Genomic DNA, 13271 nt, shown 5'->3' on the forward strand with positions numbered 1-13271 from the left:
CTCTTTTTTATTTATATTCCTTATAATATTAATGATATGAATAAAAAAAATAAAAACGAATTAATAATAATAAGATTAATTTTATAAAATTAATATTCTCTTTCATTTATTTATTATTATTATTTTGTCTATGTAAAATAATCTAAATTTAAACTGCTTTTGAAGAAGACATTAGTGAACTCGAGAAAATGATTAATGATTTTAATTACCACAATAAAATAGATGTCAATTAACTATTACTATAGACTACCCAAGTGAAAATGATAGTAAATGCTTAGATGTTTAAGCTCAGAAGAAATTGGCCCTAATATTATGCAAATCCTAATTTTGCAATTTGGTTCACTGCACAGTAAAGTAAACTAAACTCGAGACGGCCGGGTATATATATTTGATCCTACACGAAGACAATAGCAAGTAGCCATAACTTTTACCACAACCTCAAATGACAACAAATTATTGGTGTTGTTGTAACACTAATTATTTCCTTAACAGCTGTTGTTCTTTACATGATAGCCTTCTTTTATTTTTTTTATATATTTAAAATTAATCGTATATGTAAGAGATCTTAAAAATTTCCTCAAATGAGTAGTAACAGTGACGGACCTATATGTGAGTTGGGGTGCACAATTTATCAAATTTATAAATAAAATTTTATATTTTTATATTTTATTTTATCTATATTTATATAAATGAATCCACTAATTTTATTTTTTTATAATTTACATCTACTGACTTAAAGTCTTAGATGTACCATTGAGTTGTGCTCTAGCTACTACATCACGAATTAATACATCATCCATAGGAACCGGTGGAGAATCAAGTACTAGAAGTTATAGCGAATGCACTAGCTAGTAATAAGTGGAGAAAGCTGAGATAAACTTTAAAATATTGATGGAGTCATCAAAGCACATATATTTGAATTAATAGTTACATATGATAATTAAACATCTATCTCATTTAGATGGAAAAAAAGAAAATAATAAATATAATAAATAACGAGATAAAAGACTCTAAGAGAGATATGAAAAAAAATTAAGGTAGAAATAAAAAGAAAATAAATATATTTAAATTTTTTCTTAAATTAATAGTAAAATCACATCCCAAAATTATACTGTAAATTAATTTGCCATCTCCTGACTACTATTAGGTGATTTGATTATCTAATCCTATATTTATTTGCAATAACCACATCACCTAAATTAAAATACTTGAAAACTATGTAACAGAGAAAATGAATACAGAAATTAGGAAGTAAAACATGTAATGATGAAAGGAAAAAAGTTTATTTAGTTGGTAGATAACCTTCACATCTCACATTCGTGAGTTTAACTTTTACGGTGGTTGTGAGAATTTTATTGATGGATTATAAATACTTTTTTAAGTGTTTCATGGAATGTTCAGACTCGATCTCCTAATCATGTTAATCGATTCCAAACCTAAACTTTTATTAATTAAAGAAAAACATGTGATGATTTGGGACTAGGCACTGTTTAATTTATTGAGCCTTCCTCCTGAGTTTCAATTCCTTGAGCTCCCGAATCAGTTCCATCATATTGTTATGAGAAGACCCACCAAGCTTTATAGCCTTTTTTGCCGCATTACTAAGAGCCTTGGCTCTCTGTCTCATTCCTTCGCCTTCTTCTCCACCATCCATGACCACACCAATAGCCTTTTCAATCTCCTCTCTTGTCACCACCTCACTCCCAAACTCATTCCAATTCCTCCACTCTTTGGTCCCCACTGGCACCCCAATCTTCAACACATCAACCACAAGCTTCTCATTGAAGAAATGCTCCGCAAACAAAGGCCATGTCACCATTGGTAACCCTACATTCATGCTCTCAACCACCGTGTTCCAACCACAGTGACTCACCATCCCCCCAATTGCACGGTTCTCCAATATCAACAACTGTGGCGCCCAACCCCATATCAAATACCCCTTTTTGCTTCCCTTCACTCTCTCTTCAAACTCCTCCATAAAACTATTCTCACCCTCATCATTGTTCTTTCTCACCACCCATATGAAATCATAACCAGAACTTTCAAGTGCATGAGCTATCTCAACAAGTTGATCACTAGGAAACCTATTCAAGCTCCCAAAACTAACATACAAAACAGAACCCTCTTTCTTTTTATTAAGCCATTCAAGCCACCCTTCTTCTTCTCCTTGTGTTTTAACATGGTGTCCTCTTTCAACCTTATCCAAATCATCATGGTTCACCCACATCGAAACCGGACCCAAGCTCCAACACTTGGTTCCACACACCCTCTTGTAATGCTCCTCATAATCACCCTCCAACTCATGAAAACTATTGAACACTGCCCCAAAACTCTTCCTAGCGGAATCATTAACCACCTTCATCAACATTGCATACATGTTCGGCTTCCTCATCCAATCCGGCAACTGCAACCTCGTCATCTCCAACTCGTGCGGCAAACCTACCAACGTGAACTTCTCACTGTCACACTCCACTTTGGTGTGAACCTCGTGTTGCTCCAACGAGTGCACAGCACAACGTGACAGAACACTCGCGGCGTAGAAAATGATTCTAGGAATACCTAGTTTTTCTGCGGTGTCCACGGTCCAAGGGTGGAACATGTCACTCACTATGCAATCAGCTTGTAGCTCCTTGAAGAGGTTTTCGATCTCTGGCCTCAGAATCTCGAGGCCAGCATAGATTTTCGGTGACATGTCAGGTGGCGTGTCGGCGCTGAAAGTTTCAACGCCGACAGGAAGACCGACTTGTTCGGCCGGAAATTTCATGACATGCGTCCTGATGTTTTGACCGCGACTGATGGAGCTTTGGAAAAGCGCGGCGTTGGACGTGGTGGTGATGATAGTGACGTCCACGTCATGCATGGCGAAGATTCTGGCCATGTCCACTATGGGAATTATGTGACTAATTGATAAAAATGGAAGGAAGATAACCTTAAGCTTCAGGTTATCATCCTCAATTTGATATTCTGAACGATCCATTGTAATGATAATAATCGATGGTTTCTCAGAAAGTACTGAATTGGTATGGGAAAATGAGAGAGAGGGAGTATATACATATATACTACACAAAGTTTGCTGAGTTTTGATTAAAAAGAATAATACATTGGATACTCTCACTACTCTTATTTAATTAATTATTTTTTGAATGAGTTTTAATTTTTATTATATAATTCCTCTTTTTTTTCTTTTTATTTCAATTAGGTTCGTATAAATATTTTTTTTTGTTTTATTGTAGTTATTGTGAAGTGATATGATGTGATGATTAACAGATATTAGAAAACAACACCTTCTAAAAAGTTTACGATTTCTAAGAGTTTGAGTTGAAAAAAGCACACTTACCAATTAGAAACAATTCTAAGTATAACTTTTTAATAGTTATTAATTATAAAAAGTAATAATTATGTATGACAACTTGTGATTAAATAATCCTATATCAATATAGGAATAATAAAAAAAAGTCCTATATTAATATTCGGGAAAAAAATAGTTATTTAAGTTGTATCTAAAATATAGGATTTTTTTTTTTTTAACGTGGAACGTATGGTCCACGGGGAACGCATGGTTCTCTAAAAACTGAACAGGGGGAACGCATGGAAATTAAATAATTAAAATAAGATTAACAATCTTATACGCTAGTCAAGCGACTAACCACCAGTAGTTCTGACTACTGAAATATGCAAGATTCAATCAAGAATAAAACTGAAATTGCTGATGTATTGTGCATGGTCTGTGTAATACATGTGTCAGTGTGTGTGTTATGCTAGGGGTACCTCAACCCTTTATGTCAACCTTTTATGTTATCTCTGGTAACATTTTATTTTTTTATAAAATAAATTAAAAATGATTTTATTTAAAATAAATAAAATTTTAAGAAAGTAATGAGTTTCTTTAATTAAATAAATAAGAGAAATAATTATATTAATTAAAATAATAATTTTAAGGTAAATAAAATAAATGTTTTTTAAATATTTATTTATTCATTTCACAGAAAATAAAATAAATTTTCTTTATATAAAACGATTATTTCGGAATCGTTAATCATTGAATCGTCGTGAAATTTGAACACGAGGTTCAAAATTTATTTTCGCACACATCCACCATTTGGATTTTCAAGACAATGTTTATGGTGGATGAAATATCCTTCGCAGTGAGTTTTCTCTTTTCCCGCATATATCCAAATTTGTCCCAGTAAAATTATGATCTCAGACTCATTTACCGTTGGATCGTCGTGAAATTTGGACACCATCTTTGGAACTAATTTTCGCACAGTCTCACTGTTAGGATTTACAAAATAATGTTCTTGCACAAAGAAATTAGTTTCGCACGTTGACAATGAAATGGAGGTTACAATCTCTTCTCCTTCTTTGTAACGCTTAGAAATCCTAACAGAACAATCAGAGGAAAAACTTGAGGAGTCTCACGGAACCGCTAGAGATATCACTATCACTATCAGACTACACCCGTGAACCCGCTTAGAGGTAAGAAATGAGTTTATCGCAATTGGGGTTAGAATGAACATGTGTAGGGATCCTTAGAGGATTAAAATGGATTTATTTTGGGATGTTTATTGAATTATGATTTTTTCTTTATGATTATAAATACGATATTGTTGTGTTTGATGAATCAATTGATGTCCTGATGCAAATTGGTTGATAAAATTAAGTGCTCTTGGTGTTTTCGTGTTTTTGACTTATAATTTTAATATGATTGTGTGAAATTGTTTGAGGGGTTTTACTCTCTATGTTATGAGAAACATTTTTGTATAAATTGCTTATACTTTGGATAAAATTTTCTAGATTGGCATGGTAAATTGTTATATTAAGATTATGAAATTATGATTCAAATTGTGAGTATGTGACAAATTGAACGTGTGATGAATGGTGAGATACATGTGTATTGAGACGTTGTATGTATTGAGTTGTAAGACCTTTTAAGGGCGATAGGTTTTTGCACGATGAGTATTATGATGAGATCCACTATGGGAACTCGAAAAATTGAATCACTTTGAGGCGCAACGAGTTAAATGATTTTGAAAATAATTAAGTAATTGTGTATATTGCATAGTTCATAGGTAAAGTGTATATGATTCATGAGGTGTGATAACATGTTACTTTGGGATTATACCATTGTGATTGAAACCGAGTGAATGTGATAAATTGTGTATGTATTGACTTGTAATACATATGTGCAATAAGATATTGTGTGCATTAAGCTGTGAGCTATGAATCGTACAATCACGCGACTATAAGACCCTTTAAGGACGACAAGTTAATGCGCGATGAATATTATGATGGGAACCACTGTGAGGACCCGACGAGTTTAATCACAAGCGCGATGAGATAAAATTATTTTGAAAACAATTGAGGAGTCATGTGTTTTGTACAATTCATAGATAGAGTTTGTGTGCTAAAATGTTTTCTGAGTTGAACCTGAATCAGGAGGGAGAGGCCCTAACGGACTCTTTAGAGTCTAGGCCTTGGGAGTAAATACACCCGGTTTGAGTGCTCCTTTAAACATGTGTCGATCCCACATGGTTAAAGCATTCTCACAATTAAACTTTTATTATAAGTAGTATATATATACTAAATTATTAATCTGTGATATTTTTGTGACAATCATTATGAATATTTTATTATTGGTTAAGCTTAATATATTATTTTTTAACGAAACAATAGTTTTCTTTCTATATCTGCTCCCCCCCCCCCCCCCCCAAAAAAAATAATAATTAATTAGCATCTCCCATGAGTTCCACCTTGGAATAGGGAGAAAAAAAAAAGCTTCAATTTTGTACATTTTTTTAAAGGGCATGGATGCTTCTTATCAAACAATACTCAATTAGAAAAGGGAAGGAAAAAAAAACTCCTTAAATGTTTCTCGAACTTTCCCATGGGCAAAGACCAACCAACAAGAACAATGTTTAAACATGTGTTAAAAGATCCCCAAAAGACTATTTTTAGCATAAGATGTTGCATATGTTATTTACTAACCATTTGTTTTGTCTCAGTTGACTTATATGTTTTGGGTTCTGGGTTATAAACTTAACGAGGCTTATACACTACTTCAGGTGACTATGCTCGGTACTTCCTTTTTATTGTCTCACATTTTAAATGCATTGGGGGTTCTTGGTAGATAATTTCTTGGTTGATAACATGCATGTTTTTCAGTACTCCTTATTTCTTGGTTGATAACATGCATGTTTTTCAGTACTTCTTACTTCAGGTGACTATGCTCGGCACTTCCATTTTCATTTTCTTCTCAATAGTTTTCAGCAAAGGTTTATTTTAGGCTTGGTTATCCCATCAATTTTTTTAACTTACAGGTAACTCAAATTGAGTTCACAACATTTATGATTTCTATGCATAATGATTGTGTAGCAATTATTGATTTTTAAACAGTTATAGTTGAATCACCAATTTCTAAAATTAGGCATTTGTGAATATGGAACTGGGCAGTTTACTTACATTGATGATTCAATAGTTATTTAAAATTTTATTTTCCTGGATTCTTAAGATCGAAATTTGTGGCATATTTTCTAATTGTGTATACCTTAAGACATTCAATGTCTTCATCATGTTTCCTTTAGGATGAGATAACCTAAACCTTTTGATTTCATATTTTTTTATAGTTATGCAGGATATTATACGATAGCTAGGGTTATTTAGCTCTCTTCAAAAACCATTGACCCGATTTATATCTATTTTAAGAGCACCTAAGAGCCAAGAAGGCTATGCTTCAATTGGTGGTGGTTCTCTTCTTAGATGTATAATTGATGTACATGCACGACACTTTCCGATAACTTATTTTCCATACATTACTACAATACATATATTTCACTTTGAACGTGATAGATAGTGCATTGGGGACTTCAAATTTCAAGTTATAAGATATTGAATGTCTTTGTTTTTCCTTCTCATTATTATAGCTCTTTTGATGGTTCTGTCCACAGGTTGAAGAGTTGAGCAAATCTCTTTGGTCAAAGAATGTCCCAGCCAAAGTGTATGTTGGCATGCATTACTGGCATCCATTCACTGAAGAGGCTATTGAACAAGTATTTGTTCATGTCCTTCTTAGATCACTATAGCATTTCATTAAGATTATGCTAGCTAGTGCCTTTTTTTACAAGTTTCAATGGGTTTTTTTTTATCTTATGTTCTTTGATTAGTTGTTTATACATATATGAAAATATTCATTTTTCACTTATTCGAAAGTACAAAGTCTGCATGATTGGGTGGGATATGTTTACACACATTCTCTACCTTTCTCCTTATTAGGAGATTTCTTGGTTGATATCTTTGTTAGAGATGTTATATAAAACTATTCATGTGTCTTTACCTAATATCATTAGATGGAGTATGATGCCATTGTGTTATCTTAGAAACTAAATCTTCAGAAGAAAAAAGGGGTTCATAAAGTTTTTTTAGTGTTTTCTTTGCTCTACCATGTTGACTCATTCGTTTTCCTTTATATTAGAAAGTATGCAAGGGCTATAGTTTACTGCAGATTATATGAACTTTAAAGCTGATCAAAGGATGTTATTGTTCTATCACTGCATGCCTATGGATTCAATTTTTCTGTCCCTCAATTGAAAATGAACATCTACAATAATAACAACATAATTCTTTTATCATTAGATGGAGTATGATGCCATTGTGTTATGTCAGAAACTAAATCTTCAGAAGAAATAAAGGGCTCATAAAGTTTTTTTTTTAGTGTTTTTTTTGCTCTTCCATGTTGACTCATTCTTTTTCCTTTTTCTTAGAAAGTATGCAAGGGCTGTAGTTTACTATAGATCATATGAACTTTTAAGCTGATCACCATAGAGATGTTATATAAAACTATTCATGTGTCTTAACCTAACAACAAAGGTTCTGTATAGTTTGGTTCATGATATGGTATTAGACATTAGGGCCTTTATGGCCAATTGGTCTATAGTCTATACTCTATATAGTTTAGAATTTGATTATTGTGACCCTCATTTTGTTGTAATAAAAATTAGAATTTCAATACAAGGTAGGTGGCCCATTGCAATGTGCATTGCCCATGCCCATGCTTCAAGCACTCAGATGACTATTGTCTGAGAAGGAGGGGTTAGAGATGCAATATAAAACCATTTACCCTTTTTCACCTAAAACGTAAAGTCTTGGGATTAGGATAGTTGGTATAATTAACCATATATTTGATTTTAATTTTCTAGTTTAAATTACTCATTTGATCCTATTTTCAAAAAAGGTTTATTTTAGGCTTGGTTAGCCTATTTGTTCCATTAATTTTTTTAAGTCACAAGTAACTCAAATTGAGTTCACGAAATTTATGATTTCTATGCATAATGATTGTGGAGCAATTATTGATTCTTCAACCATTATTGTTGACTCACCAATTTCTAAAATTAGGTATAATCCAACATGGAACTAGGCAGTTTACTTATATTGATGACTCAACAGTTATTTAAATTTTATTTTCCTGGATTCTTTTGCTCAAAATTTGTGGCATATTTTCTAATTGTGTATACCTTAAGAAATTAATTTAATGTCACTATTTTTTTTGCATGTCTTATAATTTTCATTTTACAAGTTTGATCTTCAAGGGTTATAATTCTTCAATTGTGAACCAATTTTAAATGCAATTGATGTTAAAGAGAGAAATGAGATTGAAATATTGTTAAGTTTTTGCATGTCTTATGATTTTCTGCATGTTTACTTTGTGTCTGTGTTTCTGTTCATATTAATGAAGTTTGGCTTGGGCTTTTTCTTAAGTTACCATTATAGATTAATTTATTAGGATTAGGGGCAATTTTAATGGATGAAATGCATTTATATTCAATAGCAAATGGTTAATTAAAATGTAATGTATATTTTAGAAAATAAATTAAATGACTACTTAATATTATTATGTCTTATATTTATTTTATTAAAAAACACAATTAATTAAAAGCATGCCTTAGAAAATAAATCATTCTAAGACGGTCCTTTGACGGTGCTTAACAAAGAACCGTCTTAGAAGGGTATCATTCTAAGACGGTGTTTTGCTAAGCACCGTCTCAGAAGGATTCGTATTTTTTAAGATGGGTAAAGATAAGTTTTTTGAACTGTCGTTGAAAGTCTACTTTCAACGATGTTGGTTTCAAAGACGATTATAAACCATCGTCGTATGTAGTTAATAACCGTCGTTATACACTACTAAAAAATAGGTTTTTTACGACGCATATTGTAAGGCGGTTCCTTTCTAGGGAACCGCCTTAGAATGTGTTTCGGTGACATTTTTGTAATTAAGGTGTAACTAACTACGATGGTCTTTAACACCCGTCTTTGTAGTTACGGTGCGATGGCGTTTTTGTAATTTTCACAGTTCCTTCTATGACGGGTGTGTTTAGCAAACCACCTTTGTTAATTTTAAAAACAATAAATTAAAAACTTTGGACGATACATTAGGGATTCCTTGTATCGTCGCAAACCCTAGATCCAAGCTTCTAGCTTCCCAAGAGTCACAATGGTGCCTCCACGAACACCTCCTTTTCCTTCTCCCCCAATTGAAGCGAAAATATTTCTAATTACGACTCTTCCTCCTTTTCACTTTAGCTTTGGTTATTTGTGTTTGTTGATGTGATTTTGTCGTTGCGTGTGTTTTCTCTGCAGCGACGACTGCAAGAAGAATGTGTCAGTTGCACTCATCGACATGCATAGTTGCAGCCTTGAAGCTAAAATTAAAATGAACCTAGGTATGTATAGATAATCGATTCTTCCATTTCTTCAGTTACTTTGCCACTTCTTCTGATTTTGATTTCGTTTGGTTGTTCAGATGCTCAAGTTGTGGAACAGGTTGCTGAAGTTAAGAAGCCAGAGAGGTGATTCCCCCCGCTTCTACCTAATTTCCTCAATATGTGTTTATAAACGTTTGGATTTGCTCTTGTTGACTTGTTTATTTTTCAAAATGTGTAGGAAGAAGCCCAAATCCAAAGAGCCTATGGTAAAAAAGGCTAAAGTTGAGAAGGGGAAGAAGGTCAAGGATCCTAACATGCCTATGCGTCCTCCCACAACCTTCTTTGCATTCTTGTAAGGATTATTTTGCTTGTTAATGATGTTGTGGTTTTGCTGGAGTGTCTGATTCAGGTTATAGTTGAGTTAAAATAATTTGGTGTTTTGTTCAAAACCCTATCTCACATTCTCAGGAAGTATTTTTGAATGGTAAGCCCATTAGCTTTTGTGAAATGGAGTTATAATTGAGTTAGAGGATGCAAGAGATTGATGTTATCTCAATGTATTCCCTTGCAGAGATTCCCTTGTTACTCAGTGTTGTTCTCAATGTTTTATTGATACATCAATTAATGGGGGTTGCTGCTGTTGATTGTTTGTCTTCCATTGCCATTATGGATCCCAAACTGGGAGTTCCTTTGTTGCTAACAATTATGTTTTACAGTAATATATTCATAAGAAATGATATCAATCACCATGATATGCTGGTAACTTCTCCCTTTTGTAATGACACTTATTTCATGGCATTACCTTGTTCTTTTATCTCCCATCATATGTAAAATATTTTTTTCCTCTTAACTTTAAATTGTTACAGTTAATTTGTTTTGAAATATTGCCATCACTTGCTTCACACTCGACAATGATTCCACTTGTGGTTCAAACTATCTTGCCAATGCTTAACAAAGATGCAAAAGTGTGGGTACTACTCTAGATTGTGTATTTTGTTTGCTTCTTTTTAAAACAGAAATATTATTATATTATTCTTGCCTTGTGGTATCCTGTTTTTGTAGCAATGATGTTGTACCATTCATGTCCTTTTTCTAGCATTCTGACATTGAGTATCGCTATCACATAAAGCTGTTGATCTAAGTGTTTGAACTCTGAGTTGCTATTGTCTTTAGTTGGAAAGTGGAACATAATGACATCCAAAAGCAAAGTTTAATGTATAATTTCTGTCTTTAGTTGGAATTGTTTGTTTATGAAAAGTTTTCTAAGTTGAACACATTGAAGTGGTGCTACTATTCTAAGTTAAACACATTGCAGCAGCTGATATGGGATAAAATCAGTTATCACTTCTTCCTCTTTTCCCTCTTGTGAAACAAGGATTTATTGATTTTTGCTTCTTATTTTCAATCAATTCTACTCTCATTTCTATTAAGCACATATTGATACTAGTGCACAGTATATGATCTATATTGAATGGGTTACTTCTTGATTTACAAAGAGTTTCATGAGTTTCATTGGCTATCTTGTTGGATTTTTGCTGCAGATTGATGCGAACTAGTTTCCTTGCAGGGGTTGACAATTGTTACTCATGTACTTAAGGAAGGAGGAAAGTTTATTGCAAAGATATTCAGAAGAAAGGACACAAGCCTTCTATATTGTCAGGTATTTGAAATTTTAGAAAGTGAAGACTTGCTATGTTAGCTATTTAAGAATGAATTAAGAATGAAAATGAAAATTAAGAATGAATTATTTTAAAGATATTATTTGTGGGCCAGGGGCTGCTATGTTAGCACTAAACATTAGCCGGTTTAAAAATTGAAATTTAGAAGTAGGTACCCAACCCTTTTTCTTCTCTAGAGATATACATTATATGCAGTTGACCGATCTTTTCAAAATATATGATTTTTTTAATAACATTGTAGTTTCACGTTATATTTATTTTATGCATTCAAGATATTAATATTGATTGCGGATTCACGTTATGTTTATTTTATGCATTCAATTGATATTGATAGCAAAGTTTCAACTGTTTATAACAATTCCACGCCAAAGTCATTTGGAAAGTTTGGTTTTCTTTAATTTCTCTAAAAATTTAAATGCACAAATTAATTTTTAATTTATAAAAGAAATTTAATTAGTGATTTTTTATTTCTTAAATATTTATTAAAAAAATTATCCAAGCATAATCTTATTATTAGTCAACTGTCTCAGGAGTCAGGAGGGTGCTTATGTTTCCAAATTTAAAGAAAGCACATAATTATTGTTTGATGATGAAACTAAATGTGAGGTCATTACCTTGGAAAATGATAAGCTCTTACCACTGACTCATAATTTTCTTGAAGATTCACAATATCCATACTATCCCGGGCAGAGAGTAAAGGTTAATACCTCCACAGCTTCTAAACCGGCTAGATGGCTGGGTGGCACCTGGAAAGACAATCATGATGAAGGTACCTCTTCTTTATTAAACTTCTCTGGTTCATAGTATATAACCAATGATTTGGCTCATTATATTAGTGGTTCATATCATGGATTGCATATGATTATTTTCAATTTGTTCTATGTAATTAATTATAAACTAAGTTCAGGTTGAGATCAATGTCTAGTGTAGTCCATGGAGATTGGAGAGCATATGCCTGACGAAGCTAAGGTTTTAATCTATACTCTTGCATTATTATATACTTGTGATTGGACTTAATTTTTAAATTTCAAAGTTTAATTCTAGCACCTGATTAACTGTTAATGAGATTAGTAGTATGTAGGTGCTCTTCTAAGAGACAAACAACTGGATGAAAATCTCAGGTACTGCTGCTTTTTACAACCAACATGGTAGAGAAAACTAAGACGGACTATAAGCTCTGATACCATGTTAGATTTCATCTTAAAATCAATTGGCACTAAGTGAAGTTGTCCAACAGATATATAAACTGCACCCCAAAGACTGAGACAGGCGATGTGAGACTTCCTAACACAAAAGAAAACAAGCTTGCCACACCGAAGAGATGAAGGGAAAAGAAAACAAGCTTGCCACATGCGGTAAGTTCTGTGTATCATAATATTGCCAAAATTTATGCTCATTTGGTTTTATAACTTCAAAATTGGAATACGTTTATGAGCTCACTCACTTATTAATATATCTAACACTATCATACTTGATATATCTTGCCATCTCAACAAAGACAATGGACAGCTAAGCAAAATCTAACACTCATAACTTTCATATACAAGGCAAGGATGTTACCCCAAAGGGATTCAAGTTTCTGCATAAGAGGTTAGACAAAAAAAAATTTAAATATTTAATTTTTAACTAATGTTTTGCTACTCGTGTAAACTTTGCAGTGATCATAACTTGCACTTTGTGGAATCTCCTGCATTGGCTCCACCAGAAGTTCAAATTGATTTTGCTGCACAGCAACAATAAGCTATCTTCCTTAACCTAAATTAATTCTTTCTACAGTAGGATAAAAACATAGATTGTAGAATTCATAGTTGCATTTTGAAGATAAAAAGTAAACATAAATCCTTCCTCACAAACATAAACCCTTCTTTAGTATATTCATAAATCATATATAACAAAT

At 32.7% G+C, this 13271-nt stretch overlaps 2 protein-coding genes across 2 annotated transcripts; one reads left to right on the forward strand and one right to left on the reverse strand.

The window, feature by feature from the left end:
• Positions 1–1261: 1261 nt before the first annotated feature.
• Positions 1262–3039, reverse strand: LOC114411181 (soyasapogenol B glucuronide galactosyltransferase-like). Its single transcript, XM_028374937.1, has one exon. The coding sequence runs from the start codon at positions 2975–2977 to the stop codon at positions 1496–1498; it is 1482 nt and encodes a 493-aa protein (XP_028230738.1). The 5' UTR covers positions 2978–3039; the 3' UTR covers positions 1262–1495.
• Positions 3040–9319: 6280 nt separating this feature from the next.
• Positions 9320–13114, forward strand: LOC114406713. The gene is made up of 8 exons (XM_028369492.1): positions 9320–9330; positions 9631–9713; positions 9794–9839; positions 9934–10047; positions 11237–11283; positions 12036–12143; positions 12456–12495; positions 13033–13114. The coding sequence occupies exons 1-8, from the start codon at positions 9320–9322 to the stop codon at positions 13112–13114; spliced, it is 531 nt and encodes a 176-aa protein (XP_028225293.1).
• Positions 13115–13271: the final 157 nt, after the last annotated feature.

The sequence above is a fragment of the Glycine soja genome, chromosome 1, assembly GCF_004193775.1.
Source record: "Glycine soja cultivar W05 chromosome 1, ASM419377v2, whole genome shotgun sequence".
NCBI classification, from domain to species: Eukaryota; Viridiplantae; Streptophyta; class Magnoliopsida; order Fabales; family Fabaceae; genus Glycine; species Glycine soja.